Source organism: Ambystoma mexicanum, chromosome 3p, assembly GCF_040938575.1.
Source record: "Ambystoma mexicanum isolate Mex_15411 chromosome 3p, UKY_AmexF1_1, whole genome shotgun sequence".
In the NCBI taxonomy this organism is placed as follows: Eukaryota; Metazoa; Chordata; class Amphibia; order Caudata; family Ambystomatidae; genus Ambystoma; species Ambystoma mexicanum.
Genome location: NC_090925.1, coordinates 544,457,574 through 544,485,360, shown reverse-complemented (window position 1 = coordinate 544,485,360; position 27,787 = coordinate 544,457,574). Strand labels below are relative to the sequence as shown.

Below are 27,787 nucleotides of genomic sequence, written 5' to 3'. Positions count from 1 at the left end.
ACTGCATCCTTAATTTCAGTGGGGATTCCCAAAGCATCAAATAACTATTATTACAAGTAGTACTAATAGTTCCCCAGCCATTACTACTACCCTACTGCTAATAATAATATGTTTCTGGATTGAAAGCTTGACATTTCAATTGGCAATTTTCTTTGGCCTGTTACATTTGCTGTTAGAGAGTTTCGCCCTGAACATATTTGGTGGTCCATATTTGCAGTCTCATTCTATATGTTGCAGATCACTTTGACAACACCAACCGGCCAGCAAAAATGGTGTATCTTTACTGAATATATATATTCATATAAACTGCATGTCCACCTGGCCACGCTATTGTCTTGCACTTTGCATACACATGATAATAACATCCTTTCGCAATAAAGAAACACAGCCAGCACAGCAGGGGCCCAGTTTTTCCATACCTTTAATTGGTTTCCACAGTCTGCAGTAGGGGACCGTTGCTTTTAAAACCCTTAGACATCTGGACAGAGTTTACAAGACAGTACAGAATCTGAATGCCACACCTTCATCACAGTTTCATACCACCACATGCATATAGAAGACAAAATTTGATTTCTTACAGAAACAATTGGAGAGGTTATTAAAAATGAACTCGTAAAAACTAAGTTATGGATACAAAATAAGTGTGCTGTTTAATGGTACTCAGAATTATTGAATGGTTATCCCAGACAAAATGGCTGACATGGCCAAATTAAACACATGTATACATATCTTCCCTGGGGATGCGCTGCCCAGTATAATATATGGACTAAGTCGAAGGAGGGCGATAGACTAAACAACAAAATAACAGTACATTATAAAAACAATCAATTCAAGGTGAACATCAATACAGTACATTCAAGTCAGTAGGTGCTGCATTAGCAGACAGCGAAAATACCATTTCATTTGACATCTTTCTCCGACAATGTGCGCGATTCTTCAGCTCATAGGCTAATAGGAACATGACAGCCAATGTCTTCCAATGGCCAACCGCCATTGCCTCTTCTGTTAGTGTGCAGAAAGCAGTGCATTCCTGGGCTATTTTGCATCGACATCAACACCATGGAGGACATGACAATGAACAGCATGGCCAGCTGCCATGGAATATTCCCCTGGGCCCTCCTGCTTCAACCACGGGATTAAGGCTACCTGATAACATGGCTTTAAAAGGACATTCGACCTGAGGGCCAACAGGAAGGAAGTGTTCTTTGAAAGGGAGAAGAAATACTAGCACAGGAGCTACAACGGAAGTGGCGGGGCTATAAACAGAAGTCATGTTTGACAGGGGCCGCTCTCCCAGATTGGGCCTGCTCGCGATCACTCCGAGAGGACCATCTAGAAAGTGGACATGGTCTTTTGGGTAAGTGGTCAGCAGTGGAACCATAAAGCATAACATCTAATTGTGTATTTCCCACTTGACCAAAGCTCTCCTGTGCTAATTCTGGGAGGCACTAGACATAGAATAATGCCCAGTATTACCGACTGCCACAAAGGAAACCTGAAGCACAGGTAAGGACTTCCTTGTAGACCATCTTAACTGTTTTATGTCACAGCTTGTCAGCCCTTCTTCACCTCTATATTTAAGGTAGGCCAAAGTGAGAATCCTTGAAGTGTTTCTATACCTTTCTCCATATAGTAATCAGTTGGCCTCTGACTTGTGCACTTCTGATTCAGAGTCAAGTTGTAAAATAATGCCTTTAAATATTGTTCGTTTCAATGTTCTCACCTCATTTTATTTTTTTTGCCAGAGCAAAGCTCCCTATCACCTTTCCTGGGTTTAATCGACCTGATTATTCCTCATTGGCCAGCTCATCCTTGACAGACATTCTTTGCGCAATTGGGCTGTGATGCCTATGAAATGCAGGTTAGTGCTTGGGAGAGTGCAGATGAATATGACATGGTATATATTTTGTAAAGCGCCTGGGCCTGGGCATCATAGTGCTGGAGCAAAATAACAGACCCGGCTAAAGATGGGATACGGGTCAAGTCAGAGGTCAAGAAATAACAGGGAAAAGCAAGGTCTTGCGATTCCTATGGAACTGAACGTGATCCAAAGTAACATGAAGAGTCAGCAGAACTGTACTCCAGAGTGTTTGCTTGAACCCGAGGCGTTGCTAGGAGAGGGCTGAGATGGATATAGCCCTGGGTCTTTTGGTTGTAGCCCCAGATAGAAGCTAAGGGGCTACAACTAAAAGGCTAGCTAGACCCCAGTCCTGATAGTGCTGACATTAGCATACCCACTGATCTTTTCCAGACCTAGCAACACCCCTGGCTTGAACGAGGGGGGGAGTGCACATTTTCAGCCTCAGCATGTGCAATGATGCCGCCTTGTACGGAAGCTGGACCTTGCTTGTGACGCGCCCGGTCAAGGCCGGAAGCCTTAAAGTGAATGCACCGAGGGAAGGCAGCCAGTGCAGTAGGCACATGGTGAGGGACACATTCTCAGTTTGGCCCAATCGAAAGAGTATTTGAGCCGCCATACTTTGAAGGCTCTGTAATCTGTGAATGGTGAGTTTGTGGAGACCCCGGTATATACCATTTTTATAATATACTTCAAAAAAAGGCATTCATTAACTGGATCTTATGTGGAAGGTTCATGAAATCAAAATACCTGCAGAGTATCCTGAAATGGAAAAAGAAAGGGCGGGAAACTGCAGTGTTTTACTGCTTCAAATGTCACAGGGGATCAGTGATGACACCAACATTATCCACCTGGGAGAATGGGAAGGGAAAGGAGCCCAGCGACATAAGCCACACGACAGGGGAAAAACAAGTGAAAAAACAGAAAGGAAAGAAGAAGCAGGGGATGGACAACTGGTGAAATGTGGTAGTGTGGTTCCTGGGGTGATTGAGGAACCCCATCTCAGTTATTAAAAAAAGGGAAAAAAGCATTTTTCCAACAAAAAAAACAAGGAAGGACTTTTCTTCTAAATTCATTAAAAAGAGCAATTCATTGTTTGTTGCATTCAACCCCACATCTCCGTGTTGGCAGGGCGTTTTGAGATTTTTGTTGAAATGTCTATCTTTGGGGTATTGCTAATAGCTACTATACTGCCAAAGGCATAGGTGCGGCCCTCACGGCAGGGTCCCTTCTTTGGGTTACCCAGTAACTCTATACATACAGTACAACATTGCCACCTTCATGTGCTCAATCTTAAGTGGGTACACAAGCTGCACCAATGGCTTATTTGAATCAGGCATTTTGTTATCTCCAGCCCCCTAAAACAGGAAGTGACTATCCAGAAAAGTGAGAGGAGCTCTATGTTTAATTTGTGTCAGTGATGTAACCATAGAAAGGTAACGCATTGCTATGGTTTACTTTCTGTCTTTGGCTTATGTATAAAATATTACAAAACCTACACCTCAATGACACCCCGCACATAGACACGCCAGTCACAAAGTCACCCCTTCACAAAGACACCCACTCTCACAGTCCCCGTCTCCCAAGCCCCTCCCATACAGGACTCTGCCACAGGGACTGCATCTTTTAAAATAAACACCCCTCACAGAGACCCTCACTCACAGACTACCCTGTCTCACAGCAATGCCGCTGCACAGCCCCCCTAGAAACACCTTTTGTTTTCCCCATACAGTCACCTGCCCTAACAGCACATGCATCCTTCTCACTGGGGGCTCCGCTGGGGGTGTTTGTACTCCTGCTGCTGAAGAGCATCAGTGTTCAGGTATCTGCATAGCTCTGGGGTCTCAGTCCACCCCGAAAACCACCAGATAAATGCGCTCATTGAGCAAGTGGAGACCGCACGCTGTGATGAAGCGAGGAGGGAAACAAAGAAGGGAGTTGGAAACGACCAGCTGGCCACCAACTTTGCTTCTCCCTTACTTCAACAATCCAGAACCTCTTTTGACCTCCCGGGTAAAGTGGCTGCTTCCGATTGCAGCGCTGGCTTCCCGTAACAAGATTGCAAACAAGCCAACTCCATCCCCGGATAGTGAAGCCAGCTCCAGGGGTCTGTAGTTTCGCTTCTTCCCCGGGAAGTAGCCTGAGGAGCATTTGCCGGGTTTTCTCTCTACTCATTTATAAATGCGTTCTAATGTATATTGATTTGAAAAGAACGCAGGATTTAGGTAAGAGGCTGAGGCTTCAAATTTTCTATGCTTGTGAACGGGAAGCAATGTGGAGTCAAAGTGCTTCCGGCAGGTGAGGTGGCACTTTAAACCTGACTTGCTGTAGTAAAAGTTAAAGCCTTTGAGAGATGCTTGAAGGAAAGGTGTGATTTGAACCGACAGTGGCTCCTCTGGGAGAGGATTTGACTGAAGGAGGATGGGCCACAACAACCTTATGGAGGAAAGTATCCGGTGGGAATCCTCTCAAGAAATCGTGTCCATCAGAAAGGCTTCACGCCACCATTGCTTGCCTGAATCTCAGCTAAAGACCAGGTGAGGCTCCCGAAGGTACTCAGCACCTCTGTGTCCCACACATCAGTTAACCTCGAGGGGCAGAATCCCTCTTACCCTTTTGCTGGAGATCAGCAGCCAAAAAAAAGGAAGGCCTCAGAAAATGGAGCCAGTTTTTGGGCTAGGTGTCTTGATGCCAATCCAGTCTTTAATGGGGAATGTCGCCCTTTTCTAAGAATTGTTCAGATAGTCCATGGTAAATGGTAAAGGAGGGGAAACGCAACCTGTTCAGGACACCGTGGAGTGCCATACAAGTAGGTTAGTGCGAAGGACACAGTGGGCCAAGTAAGGTTGTTGCATGTCCCTAGTCGTGCTTAAAATGGCAATTTAAACAGGAGTGTTTGTATGGATTGCATTCAAAGAGGACTCATTGGTGTTTTTTGATCGACAACCAAGTGGCATGTTTTCCTTGGGCAGAGCAGACATTGCATTAATGCCACAATGCTTGCAACTAGACCTGCCCATATTTTGAGTCAAAGGGGAACCCAATTCATGCCTTCTCATGTGTGGGTATAATGTCCAGGGAGCAGGGTTTTGCCATGACAATCCCACTGATATCCAATGCATTTATTTTAGCACTATGGAGCACATACCTCACCCGTCCTGTATTAATAAAAGTATGCCCTGGTGCTACACGCAGATGAAAAGCATTTAGCACCATTTTACTACTGGAAAATTAGGAAATTGAGAAAAGACATTTCACTGCAGCACATTTTACAAAACAATGTTGGGAATAAATCAAAGATGGTGGTGGAAGGGTGTTTTGCTTTTTGATATTACATGTAACTTGGAAGCAAGGCAATAATGTTCATTAAATTAATTCCTTTTTTCTAGTGCTAATTTAATAAGGAACAAAGCAGAATAAATATTGCTCTACTGTTTAAATCCAACAAATGGGACAGTGTTTGAGGCCACATCTATGTATTTGTATGTCACACAGCAAGCATGGTTAAGAAATAAGACTGCTTGATTTTCGCGCCAGTGAATTTTTTTTTTAGGTAAGTAGGATTCCGTATCAAACATGCAGTAAAACTAGCGCAACAGGGAATTCGCTCTATTTTTGCACCACCACAAAGTTTCTGTAATTGGGCGCCCAATGTGATTTTGGTTCACGTTTGATATTAAAATTGACTTTTGGACATTCTTAACCATAGGATTAAGAGTAGCTGTTGCACACAACTACAGGGCAAACCAAAACCCAGTTCCTAATCTACAGGGACCAAAGAAGAAGATAGATCCTCAGAATTTCAGACAATAAATGGACATTTCTTTGGGTCGAATCAAAGAAGAAGATAGACCTGAAGAATTCCAGACAATAAATGGACATTTCTTTGGGTCGAATCAAAGAAGAAGATAGACCTGAAGAATTCCAGACAATAAATGGACATTTCTTTGGGTCGAATCAAAGAAGAAGATAGACCCGTAGAATTCCAGACAATAAATGGACATTTCTTTGGGTCGGATCAAAGAAGAAGATAGACCTGAAGAATTCCAGACAATAAATGGACATTTCTTTGGGTTGAATCAAAGAAGAAGATAGACCCGCAGAATTCCAGACAATAAATGGACATTTCTTTGGGTCGATCAAAGAAGAAGATAGATCCTCAGAATTCCAGACAATAAATGGACATTTCTTTGGGTCGAATCAAAGAAGAAGATAGACCCGTAGAATTCCAGACAATAAATGGACATTTCTTAAGGTTTAATCAAATAAGAAGAAAGACCTGAAGAATTCCAGACAATAAATGGACATTTCTTTGGGTCGAATCAAAGAAGAAGATAGACCTGAAGAATTCCAGACAATAAATGGACATTTCTTTGGGTCGGATCAAAGAAGAAGATAGATCCGCAGAATTCCAGACAATAAATGAACATTTCTTTGGGTCGTTAGTGTTTGGGTTTGAAATAAAATCCCAGTTGAGTTGTAGGTGTATCGCGGAAAAATAGATTCCTTGCCCACATAGTATAAATCTGAGCATGAATTATGACTTCCGGTCACCACAGACATCCCAAGTAGGTGTTGCTGAGCCTGGAGATGTCTGGAGAGCTGTGTTTGCCTACTTTGCATTTGTACAGTGTTTGTTTTATACTTTGCTACTTAATCTTGGTCTGTTATGATCCCTTCATGCCAATTTGTCAGTGGCTACCGTAACATGCAAACACGGGTTGACTCACCCTCTGTATAAATAAAACTGCTTTTACTCATACACAGGGCTTTGCATTGATTATTGATAAATGTGCAGTTTTGTGTACTTTTACATAATTCTACTGCAGTGGCTTACACCTAACCTCGTGGGGTTTGTATACTCAAGAACACTGCAGAGGAGCAGGAGCGCTGTTTATCTCCACCAAATTATTGCAACAATTAATTGAAATGACACATAATAGACATCTGGAAGTAAAAGTGGTAGCCAGGTGCATAATATTGTACATAATGCCAATTTACCCATGACATATGATGTAGTTCTGCCAGATAACAGGTATCATTCCTCCAGAGTTATGAATGGGGTGTTGGTGTCGATGACATGCTTGCTGAAAAGATCGTATGTTGGAAACCTTTCACATTTTGAAGCAATCCTTCTAAAAGGCCACACTTGGAATGTAGACTGTTTCTGAATACTCAATGTTGCAATTGCCATCAGATCATGCACAATTGTTAATCACTTCAGTAGTAACAAATTGGTGTCCTTTTTATCAAATTGACTGCCAGAAACCCTGAATTTCAAATGTTACTGGTAATAAATGTACATTTCAATTATTTTTGCAAAATATAAGGAGGATTGTTCTTCTTAACTTCGGTTAATTTTTATTTCAAGGTGTCATTCCATAGGAGAATCCTGGCCTATTTTAAAGAACAACACATTTCTGAGCAGATCATTCGTTGCTTTTCTCTTTTTCCTTGCAAGACAGACACACGCGGATGTGAGAAAACCTTACAGTCTCTAAAGAACAACTTATAAAATGTCGTTTTATTAGGTTTTCTCCTAAAAGACATAAGATGAACTAGCATACGTGTAATATTGAAGTATCTTCATGCAAACATGATGCATCCTTAGACTGTCATGTACCCAGGGAAATGCTGGATGGCTTTCAATGAGAAAGCACAGCATGAAACTGGTACCATTGTCAGAATATGATAGAACGGAAACAACAGAAGCAACGGCAAAATTGTGCCCAAAAGGAACAATGACTGGTAAGGTTTGTAAAGCATAGGGTCATACATGGCGGACTGGGCCTTTGGTTACAAGGAGAGTTGCACCAGTTGACATTCACTAAAAAAAGGAAAATGTGATAGGAATATGTATATTACAAACTCAATGCCTTAGGATTAAAGGGCACATACCCTCATATGCCCTTAAATTTAAACGGTAGGTACACTTATATGGCTATTTTCTACTGTACTACATTCTAAAAGGTTACCTAAGTTATGATGTCTCATGTAAAACGTGTGCCACTGTAAACCAGCTCAGCTATCAAAAATGTGTCTTCCCTGAATATTATATTTGTGCTGATGGACAATATGAAAGACGTCTGACGTGAACACGCTATATACAATTAAATATTTATATTCCACAGTGCTGTTTGCTAATCCATCACCTCATAGAGACACATCCGTAAACCATTCATATATGTTGCCGTACTTTTTCCTAGGTTATTGTTGATCATTCAAATAACTAACACTCGCAATGTCTTTTTTTTAATCTTAAATGTGTCTAATAATTTAAAACTTTCTGTGCCATGTCCACGTTTTTCATGGACATTTGTTGGAGACATAGATTTGTTACATGTACACGCTTGTTAAATATAAATCCAGTAGTCACTACATATTAACATCACGGTTGCTGACATTGCATGCTTTACATCAAAGGTATTTTAATATTGACAGTGATAAGACACACCCTCGAATCAGAAGGCAAATGCACCTTAAGACTGAATTCCAAGTGTAACATTATGTTACATATACAAAAAGCAAGGTAATTGGTTGGGTAATTAAAAAAGGTAGTTCTACCCCAGAGGGGGATCGACTTAACATTCCCCTAAACATTTTTAAATCTCTTCAATATAGAATGTTTTAAACATTGCTGTGTGAATATTGTTTTCGGTGAGAAAATGTTACAATCATAATTTCGATTTAGGCATTATTTGAACATGCATTTTTGTTTTGTTTTTAGCAAAACAAGTCTTATCATACAAATGTATCTGTAGAGCATGTACACATCATTGAAATCTGTATAGTAAATTCAATATCTAAGTACATGAGAGGTAGGTGAGCTTCCATTGAAAACAAATTCTAGTGCGACATGCGCGCAACATTGGCCGGCAGTACCTCACCATAGGCGACCACACTTACCCATTTGCTCACTCAACATTTTATAACTAAAGAGTGTAAATGGTCCTAGTTCTCACCACTACCCAAAACTACATGGTATAAAGCCAGTTTGTTTGAAGGGGATTTGCATTCGTAACTGCCACGAAAAACATCTTCTGTTTGGATGTTCTTGTGTCCTTTCCTTTAAGATGAAACACACGGGCAGATGCAATATCTAAATTAAGGGTCCTATGTTGTGGTTTAAATTGACTTTCCAAAAATGTCTGTTTTTGCATTTGCATTCAAGAAAATACTAGTAATGGCTTGTTTTTTTATCCAACACTTTCTCCAACACTTTTTTTTTCTTTTATCTCTCTTCTTCATTTTAACATTTTCTTAGAACTTATTGTAGCTTTATGACCTATGAGCCATCCCTAGGATACCTTCTCATTCCTTAAATAAATAAATACACAAATAAAAAATAACTGTACATGTAACAAATCTATACCCAATATAATTTGGAATCTATTACAGACACTTATTACAAGTCATCAGTGCAAAATAGCGTGAGGTGAAAAGGTGTAATCAGGACCTTTAAGAGGTTTTTAGAACAGCAAGCGAAGTGTAGTTACTATAACAGGCACAAATTAAAAATAGTGGTTACTTTAAAGTGCTAGATGTATGCAGTTCATTTCCTTCCCGTGTCTACGCAAAAACCTTAATTGTTTTTTAAATATTAAAAAACGGTTTGTTTTTGCAGAAGCAGATACATTCCTGCACACTACATAAATATTACAAATCTACTGGACATTGCATTTAAAAAAAATAATTTTGCACGCACAGCTTTGAAAGTGGACCAAATGTATTTGTCTTTGCTCAGAACTCGTTGTGTGATTGAGCAAGCTAGAAAGGCATTATCTGCGCTCATAAAGCACACGTGGCATCTCCTCTCATGTTATACCTATAGCGAATGTCCAGAGAAAATCCTACAGAGAGAAGTTAGGGTTAACATCATGAAATATAGAAAGTCTTAAAAATCCTGCTGCTTTTGAATTCAAGGATTTGAGGTACAAATGGTGCAACTCACCCTTATAATCATTTTAAAGAGCTAAATGAAAATATTAAATAATAGAAGCCTATTCAAGTAATTGAATGGTTTCTTATTTATTTTTATTTTTTTGACAAATTGTTGTCCCATTTTTTGGTGAAAAAGATATTGTGCCGAATATACATTTTTGTAGGATATTCCTGGTAAAGGTGATATTGCACTATCCATATTTGTGTTGAAGAGCGTTATGAGACTGATTGAAGAGCTGCTGTCATGCAGAAAGGGCCAATTTTGAACTGTGCTATTCAAACTCAATCCCTTGTGTCATGGTTCTGACCTGCCTGCCTTTACATCCCTCTTGACACCGAAATGCAACTTAATGTTGAAATACTCAAAGGATTCAATCATAAAAGGGCTGCATATTTGGTCAAAAAGGCTTGGAAGAAGGGTGTTAAAATAACTGAAAGATTAGTCAAGATTTCCAAAGTAGTTCTGACTCCTGGAAAAGTCTGAATCATTGAGAAGAAATGTCCCTATTCCTCTCAGCGTACAGGTAGCTTATTGCAGTTATAGTCAATGCCATGCAAAAGCTCTTTGTGGGAGTGTATAGACATTCCATTCATCTTTCAACAAGTCATTTACACAGCCATGTCAGACGCTTGGTCCATGTGTGTTTGAATGTTCTCCTCCACCGGGTAAGACATGGATTTGTGGTGAAATATGATTGTCCAGCTTGATCGTTTCATGTGTTTCTGGAGTTTTCCCAGTTACGCCTTCCCTTGAATAAATGCAGTTTTGACCAATTAGGAACTTTGAAGAAACAGACAAAGCCGCATTGTCAAGGTGGTTCTTCTCCCTTCTGTGTACGGAGTCCATTGGTTTACGATAGCCACTGTTTGTCATATACTTTTCGCTTATGTTCCCAAGACGTTGTTTGGGAGGGCTTGAGTTTATGCCATCAAGCAGTTGACCTTCATCATCAGTATCGGCATCTATATACTTATGTACATTAGCGTCATGAAAGGTGAAACCTATTGCCATGTTTTTCTCTGGTGACTTAGGAGGTGTTCTAGCACTGGCAGTAGAGTACAAAGAGGCTTCGGGACTGTGAACTGATCGATCAGACAATACAGAATTGTCTATCATAGAAGCATCCCTTCTGTTTCTCCGAGGATCGTTGGAGGCTCCTAGTGCATGTGTAGTTGGAAGTAAAGTGGTGCTGTCCTCTTCCAAGAAGTTTACTTTGAGAGACCTTAACTTTAAAGGGTTATTGACCTTCATTGAACTTTTGGGACTTTCGGACGAATATTGTTTTCCTTCCCCATTTGGGGATATCTCTGTAAATAGGTCTCTTGTGATATCTGAAGACCAGGGCCTGTTGTGCACAGCTCTTTGTTCACGTGAACTCTCCCTCATTATATTTGCATTTACTTTATAAGGTAAAGAAACAAGTGGGCTGTGTGAGAATCTCCCAGATTCAGTAAGATCTGCAGCACAACTTATAAAACTGTCAATACTTGACATGCTTCTCATATCAACTATGCCTTCAGTACGTGTGTTTAATAAAGGTATTGTCGGACCAGGGATAGATTCCATTTCAAGTTCTTCTTTTTGCTTTACTGGTTGACTAGACTCTTTTGTATTAAGAACTGGCTGTGATTGGGTTTTTGCCATTTTAATGTACATATTTTCAAGTTGTTGAACATTGAGATGTTGCGGACTTGAAGAAGATCTACTCTTCTCTGGTGATCCTGGCTCCTTAGCGTCAAGGGACTTATTTGAACCTGTTTCGGACAGTGTTCTTTTCGTCCACTTCCATTTGCTTGGTGATAGATGATTATCTTGAACTTTTTCTTTTTTCTCTATGTTTTCTTCAGTTTTTTCAACAACAACATCCATCAACTCTATGCTGCGTGCAAAGGCATCCTTCATGTTCATAGAGACAATGCTACCATTCCGCTTTGCTCTTTCGAGTGCTTCTCTGCGCTTAATGGCCTTCTCCTGCCTCTTTTGCTCCTTGTAGAACTCTGAGAAGTTGTTTACTATAATAGGAATTGGAAGAGCAATGACTAACACGCCAGCAATACAGCATAATCCTCCAACAATCTTACCTAAAAGAGTTTTAGGGTAGATGTCACCATAACCCACTGTCGTCATTGTGATTGTAGCCCACCAAAAAGATGCCGGAATGCTTTTGAATTTTGTATCATCCTCATCTTTTTCTGCAAAAAACACTAAGCTTGAAAAGATCATAATGCCCATGGCCAAAAACAGAATGAGTAATCCAAGTTCATTGTAACTTCGCCTTAACGTAAATCCCAATGACTGCAATCCAGTTGAATGTCGAGCAAGCTTTAGAATTCGAAGTATCCTCATTATCCGAAATATCTGAACAACTCTTCTCACATTTTGAAACTGAAGTACACTTTTGTTAGATTCCGTTAGAAAAAGGGTGACGTAATAAGGTAAGATTGCTAACAAGTCAATTACATTGAGAGGGCCCTTGAAAAATTTCCACTTGTTGGGCGATGATAAGAACCGCAAGAGGTACTCCATCGTAAACCAGGCAATGCACACAGCTTCAACATGAGCAAGTTGTGGGTTGTCTGTAACCTGCCCAAATTCATCGATTCCTTGTAGTTCCGGAAGTGTATTTAGAGACAAGGCAATTGTAGATAATACAATAAAGAGGATGGAAATGATTGCCAAGATCTGAAAAAAAAGAAAGAAAAGGAACATTAGTGTGACTAAAAACATACATTTAAATATGCAATGTTAAAATAGCAGTCATTGGAGGCTTATTTCTGTTCATGGCTAAACACATTCATAGTACATCCATCAAACATCAGAGACTACAACTTCTGCTTACTAAAACATCTCAATTAATTGCATTTGTTTGTGAGTTGTGGTGGAAAAGGTACAGGTGCATTAATGGAGCTTAGAGGGATAGCGTTTAGTATGTATATGTTTAGTGCATATTGTAACAGGGTTCGCAAGAGAGAAATATTCTAACCTTGGCATTATATAAGTACATTTGTTGGGCATCAGAGTATACTGTGGTGTCACAGGGGCATGAGAAGGGAGCTTTTCCTTGCAGAACTGGAGATCCATTGTGTCATAGAAATACAAGAAAGATCCATTCAGACTAGACTCTGGATGTTTGACAAATTTTCTGTAGTAGGTATTAGAATAAGCACAATGTTGTTTTGGTCTCATTGTCCCTGTTAGCTGACACATGCAAGTACTCGAAGTGTCTTGGTTTCACGTATCACCCAAATGCTCCTTATTAACTTGCTTGCAAAGTCACACATTACTTGACACTTAACTAATAATGTCAAATTCCAAGGGGATTACCAGGGGGTATTGGCCCCGGACCCAATTGACCAAGGGTCTTTACTACTTGGGAAGAAGGAGGGGTGTGAAGGCATACTTGTTCTTACTGCATTCCAACCCATTAGAATAGAATATTCTGTTTAAAGCAAGGAAAGACAAAGGAGAATCATTGGAACGTTGGAACAGAACACTTATTGCCAGTCATTATTGCCCACTACCATGTTATTGGCCCTGAAGACCGAGTTACACGCCACATTGCAGTGAGGGTATAAAACAAGGTATCAAGGCCCATAATTCCCAGTACTGTCCAAGGCGTTTTATATACAACTATTTAACCTGTGTTGGTCTTGAAATTAAAAAATGTATTTAAGTGATTAATCCAGCAGCCATTCCCCTGAGATTGCCCAGGTAGATTTGCTACATAACCTTGTCTCAGTGGTTGCAAGGAATTGGCTGTGGGTGCACATCGTGCCTGAAATGTAGTGCTCTGACAATCTGATGGTTATATGACCATGAGCATCTTAGATGTGTATTCACAACACTGTACCTGATCCACAAATCCTAAAACTGGAATTGAGCATGTCTGTGTGAATCCCATTCACATGTGGTCCTCTCAACCATGCCCAGGCATCTCCATAGTCAGGCATCACCCACCAGGTGCAAAGCTGAGATGCTCACAGACATCTACAGATGGGTTCCAATGAAAAACTCTGTGAGTCAGTCCCCTATTTCTATCTGGTGCCCATCCCTTGACATAGTTTATAAAAGTGGTGTAAAATCACCCAGAAGGGATTGAAAGGAATGTGCATCTTAAGTTTAAAAAAAATCATGGTATTTGAACATCAATGCATGTTTTGTAATGTATTCAACATATTATGAAAGTATCGGCTAAAATAAACATTATGATTTTCAGGTTCTCATCAAACATTTTATACAGGAATATATTCCTGACTTAAATTTTAACTTTCTTCATATATGCAATGTGCTACTGTACAAGTAACTAATACTACTGTTCACAGGCCATTTATACGTGACATGATTTTAAAAAAAGGTGTTTGGAGGCACCGTTGAAAAACAGAGCTAGAAATTCAAATTAAACATAAATAAATTGCACTAAACTGGAACCATTCAAGATAAATAGATAGTTTTGGAGTTCCCCTGCTGGATAACTTTGTTTGCTAATTCTGCATATCTTTATGAGGAACAATAATGGGGTTGGAATTTGTGTGCGGGGGGATTGTGTAAACGAGGGGATTTTTCCAAAAAGGACAGAAATATCTAATCCTCACACAATGCTTGTTCTCGCAAATAAAGCTAAATACCATCACTAAATGGTTAAAAAAACATGAGACCAGCACGAATGACACTATAAACCCTTCAGGAAACCCATCAAATGAGTCATACAATTCCCCTCATGTGAGTGTCAGAATGATTCTCAAATGTGTTTGATAGCGACCCCTAACAGCAAACAAAACGCCGCACTATTAAATGCATTGAAAAGAATACCCAAATCAGCATGACATGGTGACCAAGCGGCCCATCGCATGTGCCCATTAAAATTACCCAGTTTTGATGAAATTGCCTGGTTGCCACGAAATGACTGCACAAGTGCCTCACATATGTGAATTTCTGTTGATACCGCTCAGGCTTTGGGCCTTGCACCACGCCTGAACCAAGTAACCGAACCCTTTTTCTTGTGGTAAGAGAGAGGAAGGCACTTGGCTGCAAAATGACCAGCAGACAGGGCTTATGTTTGAGTGAAAGAAGAATAAGCAGCACCAGCAACAAAAAACGAGTGGCACTTACCCAAGTCAAAGACATGCTGCCTGATTTACAAAAGCCTTTTACAATGGCTCAATGCCATTGGAAAATGGGTATTGTCCAATTTCACCTAATACCAATTTGATCTACTCCCATTTGACTGCATCTTTTTGACCAAATTCGGTAGGTGAAATGGTGCACTTTAATTAAACAATAGTTGTGGGGTGGGGTAGGTTGAGGTGGGTGGAAGCTAGGGGGTGGTGGGTTCTCCCTCCGCATTAGAGAGGGTTGCGGGGGTTTCCTTCCGCAGTAGGTCAAAAAGAATGAGCTCAAATAAATTAGGTCAAATGGGCAATAGGTCAAGTTTTTTTAGGTCAAACAACCCATATCCGAAAAAGGCATTGTCAAACAGGCCCATGATGTCCAATATCAGCAACTTCTCCTGTTGCTGAGAAGAGCCACAATGTCATATCCGAACATATAGATGTACAGAGAAGAGCACCTTTAATAGCTGGTATGTTTCTCTACCTGCATAACTAGTTTACTGCATTATTTTTACTTGACCGAACAGAAAATATCGCATTATGCCGATCCAACAAATGGATATGCTCCGGAGAAGCCAACACTGCAAATGCAATGCCAAAAATGGCATGCAAGACCAGCCAAGAAGACAATTTCTTTTTTATTCTTCATTAAAATAAATACATGAAGAACAGTAGTGGCTTTTCCTCAGGGGTGGTTGGGCTCTCCCCCACCATCTATGAGCAAGTCGGCCACTGTTGTTTAAATAGTTTAACTGAACAATAGTGTAGCACCTGCCACATGTTTAAGCAGCAGTGCAAAGGCAGCAGCTGCCGCTCATGTGTGCTGGGCGCACAGGGCATGTGCTCACAATACATACATGGCATTTAATGGTGCTGTCCGCCACTGCATTTCATACCCCCAGGGCCTGGCACGCCCACTGTAAGCCTGCAGGTGTGGAGCCAAGACCTGCAAGCAGCATCCAGAGTGCTGGAGAGGAGCTTCCACTGGTTATGGACCCTCAGGAAAGCTATTGACTGGCCTTGGGGTCGGGCACTGGTGGGTCAGTGTATATTAGTGAGCGCAAGTGTGAGCGAGACAGCCTTAGTATGTACCTGCTGGAGCATGTATGCCTCTGTGTCTATGTGTGTCGAGATTAGCTGTGCAGTGACTGTGTAAGTCGCTGCCTGGTCTGTGCTGGGGTGCGTGGCTTGCAGGTACCAAAAACACTACCACCATCATAACATGTTAGGTCGTGTTTTGGTGTGTGTCAGCCATTGGAGAAGGTACATATGTTCCTAGCCAACATTTGGTTGGAAAGTGGCCAAAAGGGCAACGCACCTAGGCCAATTCTCTGCAGACAATGTGAAAGAGTCATGCATTTATAGTTTAGGGGCAGCCTGTAACTGGCTGCTCTAGACGCCTTGAAAAGAGCTTCATAATGTATCAGATGACATTGCAACACTGACATGTGCAGTTCGCTGTCAGGAAGAAGGAACTGGCATGGGGAGATTGCTGTGGGTAATGGGGAACTTGCACGGGGCAATATTTTGTGACCAATATGCAGTTGGCATGGCTCATCAACCAGGGGCTAAGTGAGGCTTACCTTGACAAATTCTAGGGCCAATGTGGAACTGGCATGACCTTTTATTCTGCATGTACTGCGACACTGAGTTGGGGTTGTACTATGATATGACAATTTTCTCGAGATAATAAGTAACTAATATGCCATAATTGTCTGGAAGAAAAGTGAAATTAACATGAGATGTCTCTGCAGGCAATGTGAGCCTGCCCTGGTTGTTTTGTTGGGGCAATGTGGAACGGGCATGGTTATTTTAAGGAGACAATGTGAATTAGACCTGGGATCATTTTCTGGTGGCAATGTGACATCTGCAAGGTAATTTCCTTGGGGCATAACAATGTGGCAATGTGAAATTGGCAAATCAATGTGTCTATTGGAATGACAAAGCCGAAAACCAATGGACTACCCATAGGGCCGAACCTTAACCCATTCAGAAGCACCATGGCCTATTGAAGTAGCACCTCTGTCAGGCTGGCACATTGTGCATTATCCTTGTAGCAACCTTCTGAGATATGGTTGTTGCACTGCTATTTTATTGATAGGACAGAGATTATTTGAGCAATAGTGAGAGGTATTTACCAAGGAACCTGGCACGCGGCAGCAGCTCTTTAGTATAAAGTATCCATTCTCAATCGTCTTGGATTTCTGGCAATTCGGACAACCTTACCTGCTAAATGAGCATTGAGCTGTGCTAAGTCCTGGCATTTCTTCTACAGTCATCACATTTATGAAAAGCATTGTTCCAAGAGTTGGGGTTACACACAGTATCGACCAGTGCTCTTCTGTACTATGACAGTCCTGGCACCTGAAGCGTTGTAATATCATATGTCCTCCCCTTCAGAACTGCATCCAAATCTTATGGATACTAATTTAGTTGCGTTGGACAACTGTGTTGCAGAATACACAATGTCTCCCTATTATTTCCCAAATGGTATTATGGGATGAGTCCCTCCCCAACACTTTTCTGCACGGGTCATGCTTGGCCACTTTGCTCAGTTGCTACCTCTGATGGATTTATGCCCCACCTGTTTTAAAGTTCACCAGACATACATGGTGGAGGCAAAGTAATTATATGCACAGATCAATGTATCTCTTCCATTACAGGTTGGTAATAAACAGGGTATGTGCTCTATGACCAGACACAATAATGAGCAAGTAAACATTCAGATACCTTGAAAGGCACAGACCTCGTTCTCATTCATTCCTTTTGCTTTTTTCTTTTCCTCCACAGACCACTGTCTGTGTACCCCTGACAGTGGCACAATGGGCCTCATTAAGAGTTTGGCGGTGCAGTATATATGGGCGGTGATACAGTTACCGCTGTATTACCGTTGCATTAACACACCACCCAAATATGAATTAGGTGGGATTTTGGAGGAAAAACATCCAGCAGGAAGCTGGGGGTAATTCCTCTGCCTTACTGCCCAAAACGGGCCAAATCGTCGGATTTACCGCTGACAGAATTACCACTGATAGTAATACCACCAAAATCCACTGTGGAGTGCTGTGGACTCCAATTAATTGGAAACAAAAGTGGTGATGGCTGGAAGGTTTGCAATTAATCCTAACCCCTGGCATTGCTCTGTGCAACCTTCCAGGCCATTGTTCTTCAGCCTGCCAAGCCATTACAAAAGTGGAAAGACCATATGTAAATTAGGCTCGGACCCACTCCAAAAGGGGCAGTCCAGCTGGAACTGCTAGGTCACATCCCTTCTGCACAAGACCACAAGAACTCCCAGACATGTGTCGTCCACATTCGCCCTCATCAGTGAGGAGTCGTTTGGGACTCTGGGGCCAGCAGGCTCAGGACCACGGCTTGCATACCCGTTCCAATCAGGGTGACTTATGCAAAACAAAAGATGTGATGGCTGGAAGGTTTGGAATTACTCCTAACCTTTGGCATTGCTCCGGGCAACCCCCCAGGCCATCATTCTTCAGCCTGCCAAGCCACTACATATTGAAATTAGGCTCCGTTCCACCCCAAAAGGGTAATTTTCTGTCAAATTCCCGACACGCATGCTGCCTGGAAACACAATATTGCATTCTACAAGGAAAATAAACTGGAGGAGTCTTGACCTGGAATCCTTAAAAGACTACTGGAATTGAATCAGCCAAATATCGCAGAGCTGAACAGAATGACTCCATACTCAGCAGAAGCAAACCAGACCAGAAACTTCCAAACAACTATGGAGAAACCATTACAATTAGTGTGACAAAATATAGTACCAAAGACAACTTAGAATATACAAATCAGCAGTCCTCCTAGCAAAAAATACCCACCACACAACGGAATCCTATTGGCAACAAACCCAAAAAAGAAACTCTTTAGATTCATCAAAGAAATCAAACACCCTACATCCTGCAACAAGGGTGTCATCCCATCACACCCTTGTTGCAGGGTGTGATAACACTAGGTCACAAAATCAACAACTATTAAAGAAGAAAAATAGAAACAATCAAACAGACAATTGAAGCCACACAACTATAAAATACAACCACAGAACCACTGACAACTGGCGACCCATCAACTGCAACAACACTTAACCTATTTGAACCCATAGACAAAGAGGTTTTCTCCACACTAATGAAGGACACCAACCTTGCCGGATCCACAAGCGACCCATGCCCCCTGGGCATTTACAAGGAAATTCTCAGCCTCAGCACCCCAGCATCCTACTTCTGGCTACTGTTGAACGTATCCCTAAACTCAGAATGAGTACAGAAATCTTTCAAATCAGCTTACATCAAGCCACTCCTAAAAATTGAAATGGGAAGTGTAGACGACCGTAGTACGATTAGAAACATTGAGGAACAGATCCAGCAATTCACAACAGAAGAAATTAAAGTAGAAAAACCAACAGTATCAAATGCATTGATCATGACAGGCATGCAGTATAGACGCAGCCACAAGAGCAGTCCCAGGAGAATGACCAGGACAAAAGCAAGATTGAACAAGAGAAAGCAGGTCATGAAAATGAACATGGCAGGAAAGCTGATAATAGACCAGTGTGGGAATTAGGCCAACCTATTGCATATTTTATTTTAGTAAAAAGCTATTCATGTAAGGGAAACTGTGCTTATCACATACATCTTTGTATTTACAGAAAATTATAATTGTGGATTTTAGCATGACTGTATATGTTAACAAAACTATTTTAAACTGTAGATTGTCGAAAAAACGCAGATGCTCACTCTGTCATCAAATATTTGACATCATTTTATTAAAATAACTTTATATTACATTGTGGCCAATTTGTATAGTTTAAACACACTTTTCGAGAATACATGTAGAATATAACAAAAAGTCACACCAATTCAGTAGCTGCTGATACCCAGATCAAGGTCCTTGTGTCTTAGACGTAAGGCACACAAAAAAGAATTCTCCAGGGGCACGCATGTTTGAGTGCTTTGTAGTAGCTGCCAACATAGGAACACTGGGTGATCCTGATGTGACCTGTATGGGGTGTAGTCAGAAATACATCTCTAATTTGGATCTCTTAACAGGTGAATAAGATCTAGACTCAGTTTAGTTAAATCTGCTGACTCTCAGCTTTCTCTCATTTGCTTTAGTAAAATGAGTCTAATCTGTTGCTTTGCACCTTTGGGGATTCTCTGGCACTAACCAAACATGCCATTTAGAGCGAGTGATCAAAACACCCCTCAAATATACCTTTACTACCTGAAATCTGAAATTGAAACACTGCCAAGAACATGGCGTCTGAAAGCTACGCAATAGCTGCACCGCCATGAGCTCTAAAGAGCAACGTAGAATGTGAAACCCCTACATCCAGACATAGGACATGGCCTCCCACTTGATATAGTTCTTTAGGATTACCACAACATGCACGTTCAATCCCATATTGTGCACTAGCATCAGACATCAGAGGAAGTGTAGCACCCCAGCATTGCACATCGGTGCAAGCATTGACGGTCTGCTGCATGCAATTAGCATTGTATTGGACATGACCCACATCGTGTACTGTTGAGGTTCATAATATTACAATATAGAGAATTTGTAACAGATATGGAGGTTGAAAAAGGCCATCGGGCTAGGAAAGAGTCTGTCATGCACTGGGGTGCATGAAGGACTACTGAGGTCATTTATTTAATAATAGGTGGAGTCCATGGATGTAGGTCAGTGACCACAGAAAGGCCAGTAGAGTTGAGGCAGAGTCAGTCATATTACAAGCATTCAAGATGTAGACTCTGACGTTCCTTACAAGAAAACCATTCAATCAGGTAGGTTTGCAATGTTACGAACTCTGTACTGGAAAGAAACACCTAACATATATCTTCAGTTAAAGGCCTATGGGTAAGGGAGCAACATACATGCTCCCAACACTTATGCAAGGGGACTGAGCAGAGCATCATGTGCGCTGCAGCACAGCCCCCTGGAAAGCACATTCGTGAAGAAAGTGACCTGCACATTTCTCAAAGTAATGCAAATGACAATGCATCCTCTGCACATTTGTTATTTGCATTTCTTTTTGTGAATGAATTTTGCACTGCGTATGTTTATAAATGATAACTGTTTTTCCCATTGGCAGACAAAGATGACACTGCCATGGTACAGCCCCCAGATCTCATTCTGTAGTGGATACGGGTGTGCAGCAGTTTTACCCACACACAGATTCACTCCTTCCAATTAGCGTATTCCTTCGTTTTGCCAAAGTAATTTACTTTGTTGAAATTTCATTTGGCAGCATTTCTTCCTGGTGAAGTACATTTGTATATGTGCTTTCAGGGTTAGGGGATATAGGTGGTGTGGGGGTGGGGGGTCGGAGGCTGGGGGTAGTAGCGGCGGCTAAGAGGGGAATTGGGGTACACCCCCATTTAAACACAAACAAAATCGGGAAAGAAATGATGTTACGATGTTGAAGTAAATTGCAACAAAGTAATTTACTTTACGACTTATTACCATCAATTAGGGTAACCTCATTGTGCAGCTGTTTCCTCCAGATTTCTGTGCACATGGCAGACACAAGTTGCAACAGCAATTTTGTGAATTATGGCCGAAGTGTTTATTATTAGCATTTTGTGTTTTAATCAGTATATTTGCCAGTGTGTTTAGAAGTTGAATTGTAAGCACATCGGGTTAGGACGATAGCGACATAGACATAGGATATGCTGCATATCTGATGTTCAGCTGCACTCTATGGTTGCTGAATGTTTTAATATTTCATACTCGTTGCTCACATATTGCTCTCAAACAGCTGGAAAGAGATCCACTTTCTGCATTTCGAGGGCTCCTTTGCATTTGATCGTGCTATCATATGCACCCGCCCGCCGTTTGTATGGGCACAGAAAACACTGACAACATGTGTGCATGCAGAGTACACATCTAGGTAGGTGTGCTGCCTGCCATGGTGTGTGTTCAATAGCCTTCTTTGTCACTATTTGTTGCTTTTCAATCTATCAGAATTGCTCTGTTTTGGCAATGTAGGCATAAAGGCATAGACATGCATACACCAGCAATATCAACATTACAAGTCAATAAAACCATTAATAGAACTTGATATGTATTAGCTTTTCAAACACTATATCCAGTTAGAACCTTGAAAACCAGGTCCATAGAATTATTTGCAAACTAAGTGTAATTGCAAATCAATAGATATAATAGTCTATCCTTACAGCTTAAAAACAGTATCATTAATCTTAAACATAAATGCGAGTTTAACAAAAAGAAAACAAGAATTCAAATATGATCAAAACACAAGCATTAAAATCATAAAAGACAAAAGCTTAATCATAATTACAAACATGTTAAAATACTTTCCATCGAAATTAATTTCTTTTACTTTCAAGCAGTCGTATGAATACCCTTTATATTAATTTAACCCTGCAAACACAAGGCGTCCATTGAGCAAGGTTAATGGATAACATAAATGTTCTTCTAGCGAGCGCTTGTCTTAAAAACGAGAGCAGCGAGCAGCTCACACAGGGATTCTCTGCCCGTACTAAATATAGCCATGCAGGCCGGCATTGCAGAAAGTGTCCATCTTCCAGAAATGAAACCAACATTCTTGCTCTCATATCTTTAAAAGTTGGGCAGAAAAGCACAACGTGCGAAATATCCTCCTCGTCCTCACAACCAAAAGGACTTCCCTTGCCCTCCTTGTCCCCGGACCAACGAGAGAGCGTGGATCTTATAGGCAGGCAGTTACATCTAGCTCGGTTCAAGAGATTTCCATTATTGCCCACAATTAATAGTGTTGAATGGCATGCGATTAAATAATAGCCACATTTCTATGTGTGCCCTTGTGAATGTACCCAGATGTTCTGTCTGCTCTGGAAATGAGTAAGCACTGATGCTTAAAATGTGTAGCAACAGCTCTAGTGATGAGCATAGCATTAGTCAAGTAATGTTCAGCCTTCAATTTTGCCAACAACTTCCTTACATGAGACAACCAAGGCACAGCCAGGGCTCCCCCTTTAGCCAACACATAATATGCTTTTCTCGGTTTAGTTGCGTCTGCAGCATGGCAAAGTGGTGCAACATCACTACATGGAATTAGAGGAAAAACACGATTGGAATGAGTGCTCAACCGTTTCGCCTCATTAATATTCATGGGGCACCGGACTGAAATATTAGCCTTTCAGGAATTAGTTGAATAGACGGGAGCAGCTGCCCCACTGAATTATCTCGGGGCGCAGAAGTGATGTAGATTGCATGCTGTGACAAAAGAAAATCCTACTCATTTGTACAATTTCATTGTAATGTGATTTTGCAGTGATTAATGGCAGACGCGGCATGAGACGACTGCATTCCAATCACCAGCATTCATTAAATGTTAATAAACAGCTTAATTAGGGCCTCTCAACTGCATGCCGGGCTCTGGAAAATGGACCTAGATGTTCCGGTATGGGTCCTGAAGACGTGATAGCGCCCCCTCCCCTATCGGATACCCACTCTTTCCTCCCAAAATGCTGCAATGTCTCACTGAAAACACTTTGCACTGTTGCAAGTGCAAAACCAAGGCAGAGGGCTAGCACTAGGCTAAATATTGCGCTGCTGCAAAAAGGCATTGAAAGAATATGTGTTTTGCAGTAGGCCAATAATTGCTGTACAGTGCTCATTTCACTTGCACAGTGCAAAGCTTCTGTAAGGCTTCCCATATATTCTTTTGCTCTGGGGCATGTTTTGCTCTGGTGCCTATTACACATGCACTTGTGCAAAGATTTTGTAACACCAACCAAGGGGACATATTACAGAAACCTTACACTGATGCAAGTGCAAAAATCATATTCTTTCAACTGATTTTCATTTTCACCGCAGGCAAAGCATTAGGGCAAGCATTGACCATGTGCAAAAACGCATTGAAAGAATATGTCTTTAGCACAAGAGCAATTTGTTCCTAGTACTCATTTCATTTGAACTGGTGCAATATCTTTGTAATGCTGCCTGTTTAACTTTGCTCTATAGGAACTGAGCATAAATGTTCTGACATTAGAGTGTGGCTTTTCCAAATCTACTGTCTCTTTTTTGGGGCGCGGGGGCTTAGTGCCGTGCTAAAGGTTTTGGCAAATGTGCCAAGAGATTGATTGAGTTAAAGGAGCTAGCCCGGTGCTGGATCTCCTAGGCCTGTGTAATGCCCTCATTATTGCAGAGAAAGCAGGGGCCATATTTCAGCAACTTTGCACTTGTGCAAGTGTCCTTTTACACAGTATTAACAAATGGGCTAACTATGCTTTGAATTCACTAGTGCTGTAACAGAATTCTATTAGAACTGGAGCAAACTAGGCCCCTGTACAAAAAATGCATTGAAAGAATAGTTTTTTTGTAATTGGGAAATGTTTGCCCTTGTGCTAATACTGTGCAAAATTGCATGTACACTTATGCAAAATTTCTGTAATAGGACCCCATATTTTGCTACCGTGATTTATGTAACACTGGGATAGAAGGGCTCAGTCTTTGGAACCCACAGAGACAGCATACTTTTTTTCTTGCAGGTGATAGGTACAATAAAAAGTGAAAAGGGACTTATCATTGAATAAAGAAAAAGGGCCCCCGGGATAGAAACTTTAGAGAAATACAAGCTTAAGGATCTAGAACATTACATATTGAGACAGTCCATAATTCCGCAGGTTTCATTTCGTAATCATGATTTAGCCATCTAAGGGTATTGTTATTTTACCCTCTGGAATACTGCTGCTGATTGTTACTGACAATTATTTTTTTATTATTAGAGTACAGCCTAATTAGAGGCTTTTAATAGACAAACAATCAATCATCTTCAAACCTCCTCAACTACTATTCACAATAAAATCAGGGAATTCCAAGGTGCCTGCCCCACAATATTTTCTAATTCAAGCACATCTCTGTGATAAGTGTCATATCACATCAGGTATTATTCTCATCATAGTTTATGTTTCCAAACTCCAGCTCTCCGCAATTTAACAGCTTGAGCTGCTTGTCCGTGATTCCCCAAAATACCGCCAAGTGATAAACAAGCAATATAGCCATTCCCCTCCAGTAACTGCTGCCGCAATTCATCCTCATCGACCTGTCGGCCTCAGCGCATAGCCAGTAGCGCGCGCTCACGGTCTAGCATGAACGCCATGCATGTGCATAGCAGATGACTTGCAGGTTCAATGATGCTATTCCTACACAATCGACACATTTCATTAGCTTCGACTATGCCTGTCTGAGTGATCAACAAGAGTGAATTACAGGTATTGGGGAATGCTTGCAGATAAGCCCCCAGAGGAGGTGCAGTCATGTGCGCATTACTGTAGTCCATACTGCTGCTTTTGGTAACCAGGTTGATCCAACTCCACCCACGATTAGGGCCTGCTTCACAGAAGCATTTTATAATGGTGCAATTCCATAGGAAAACGCTCTATGAATCAGGCCCCTAAGTGCACTTGCCTGATTTTTTTTATCAATGTGCTATATTTATGTAGAAGTACTTGCTCATTGGCTGTGCTCAACCTGCAGTCACAGCTCACGCCCATCTTCCGAATTTGTGCAGGGGTCAAGTCAAGGCTACGCGTGGGTCGACGGCACCACCCCTACTTTTTAAAGAGGCCGGACGCTGTCCCCATGGGTATTTTGGAAGCCTTGTGTAAAACATAACACTTCAACAGTCTTTTCCGAAATTACGGCAATCTGAGGATTCGAACTGCAGTCACAAGGTTCAAAGGTCAGGCACTTAGCCACAACACCAGATAGATAATCTGGGAAAACACTCAACAACTCAAGGTGAAATGTCACATTTCATGACTGCACTCTCCACAAAAAACATTGGCATTGATTCTTGGGTTTACACCGTGCACACTTTAAAAAATCTTCAATCCCTATTAGTTGAAAATATCCTCTCTTGTTTTTTTGTGTAGTTGATTTCATGAAAGGCAAATGCTCATTTTATGCTGTGCAATTTGTAGGGTTATAAAGCCAATTGAATGAAATGTGCACATTTCACCTTGATATGCTAATTTCTGTTGGGTCACATCTCATTGTGTATGTTAATGAGTCCCCCGCACTTTTTTTTCAGGACTTGACCCCTGCATTTATGTACATGCCACCTGCTTGTTCAGAGCTAGCAAGGTGCACTCCACACTCCCAGATTGCTGACAATTCACACATGTGACATTCCAAGTGGCACCAAGCAAGACTGACGTCCTCGCCTCGAGGGTGATGAGGTCATCACGGACATGTACTATTGGCGAGATACCTGTTGCAGTAAATATATTGCTGCATGCGATATCACTTCTTTCTCCAAGTGCGTGGTGGGACGCATTTAAAATATGCATTCCATGCCCATGAAAGCCAATGGGAATGCATTCTGGATAGAAGCAGTACATAAGGTTCCTGTTCCATGGAGAAGAAAATGCACAGAAGGGTCAGTAAAGACCCGTCTGCACTTTGTTCATTTCCATTCACAATGTGGGTCAGACTGTTAACATGAAGAATGCTGCCATCCTCGGCAGGCCTGCTGGTTTATAATGATAGCATGGAACGCAAAAGCATTGAATGCAAAAGCATCGAAAAAACTGCATCGAAAAAATGATTTTTTTTAATTTTCTTTTTTTAATGGGAGGATCCCCCCAGCCCCTGTTTTTTACCCCTTAAAACCCTATATAATACAAATAAAACCTTTACCTTTTGCATTCGAGGCTTTGTATTCGAGGGAATCACTGGATGCCGGCCTGCTACTCCCCAGCATCGTGTTGTCAGGCAAATGAGGGAGGTGTTCTCATTTATTGGCAAGTCTAATTGTTTTTGGCATTTCCAAGCATCTTTTTGCCTTGCAAGTGAAGAGAATTAACTAACGCATACCTTTCACTTGCAGGACAAAAAGAGTTTTCAAATGAATAAATAATTTTACATCTCGCATTTTAGTGGAGGTAATTTGTGGCATACTCTCTCCGATCTTCGTAAAGGAATGCAAATCCCTAATGCTGCCCTATTTACCACATGGGGGCAGTTGGCATGTAAAAAATGGCCAATTATTAGCAATTCCTCCAAACCCGCAAAGAGTGCCTCAGACGAGATCTCCTGTACTTTGCGCACGTGCACCATCCACTGGCGACATCCACCTACTTTCCTGTCATATCAGCTGGTCACGTCTCTTAACTAGAGTAATTATAATTATATTTGTTCTTTTATTACGTGCTTAATACCAGGGACGAGCCCGGGATTCGAAACTGTGTTGAAATGAGACGATGCATTGCCCGGAGCTATTCCCCCTGGCTCCCAGTACTGCATAGTAGTACTGCAATGCACATCTTGCCCTCCAATAGCCCTTGCTATTTCTGCAATTTCATTCCTGTCAACTCACCCACTTTTGGCGGGTAACACCGGCAACAGAGTGCGTTCCCTCACCCTCCTTGCCCCTTGACTGTCCATGTGTCAGTGGAGAACTCACCCACAAACGTAAAATGTTCTCTTTTCTCCCGCCTTTTCATTTCGAAAGGTTGGCAGGTCTGCCATTGGCTTGGACTATACAGACCCCTGTCTGTAATTGCAGGCCGCAAAAGATATCTAGTGAGTCCTCTCCCCTGACTCATCCTTTGGGGTCACTTTATTAGCTTAAGGCCCTAGTTTTGATAGGTTCTTTTGCTTAAGTACATCCTGCAGTTAAAAGTCAACAGCAAAGTCTCCCTGCCCTTTCACATTCCACGGGACATGGTGTCCTCCGAGCAGGGTCCTATGAGCCTTGGAGAAGCATTGCTAGATGCGCACTGCTGGAGCTCACTCAGCAGAGGGAGCATTGCTAGATGCGCACTGCTGGAGCTCACTCAGCAGAGGGAGCATTGCTAGATGCGCACTGCTGGAGCTCACTCAGCAGAGGGAGCATTGTTAGATGCTCACTCAGCA

At 41.5% G+C, this 27,787-nt stretch overlaps 1 protein-coding gene across 2 annotated transcripts in view; it reads right to left on the bottom strand.

Moving 5' to 3' along the window:
• Nucleotides 1-403: 403 nt before the first annotated feature.
• Nucleotides 404-27,787, bottom strand: part of KCNB1 (potassium voltage-gated channel subfamily B member 1) — a 984,796-nt gene continuing 957,412 nt past the window's right edge. For both annotated transcript variants that reach the window (XM_069651273.1, XM_069651272.1), the window contains exon 3: nt 404-12,482. In XM_069651273.1, the coding sequence (XP_069507374.1) occupies nt 10,422-12,482 (2,061 nt within the window). In that variant the 3' untranslated portion in view covers nt 404-10,421. The remainder of the gene's footprint in view (nt 12,483-27,787) is intronic.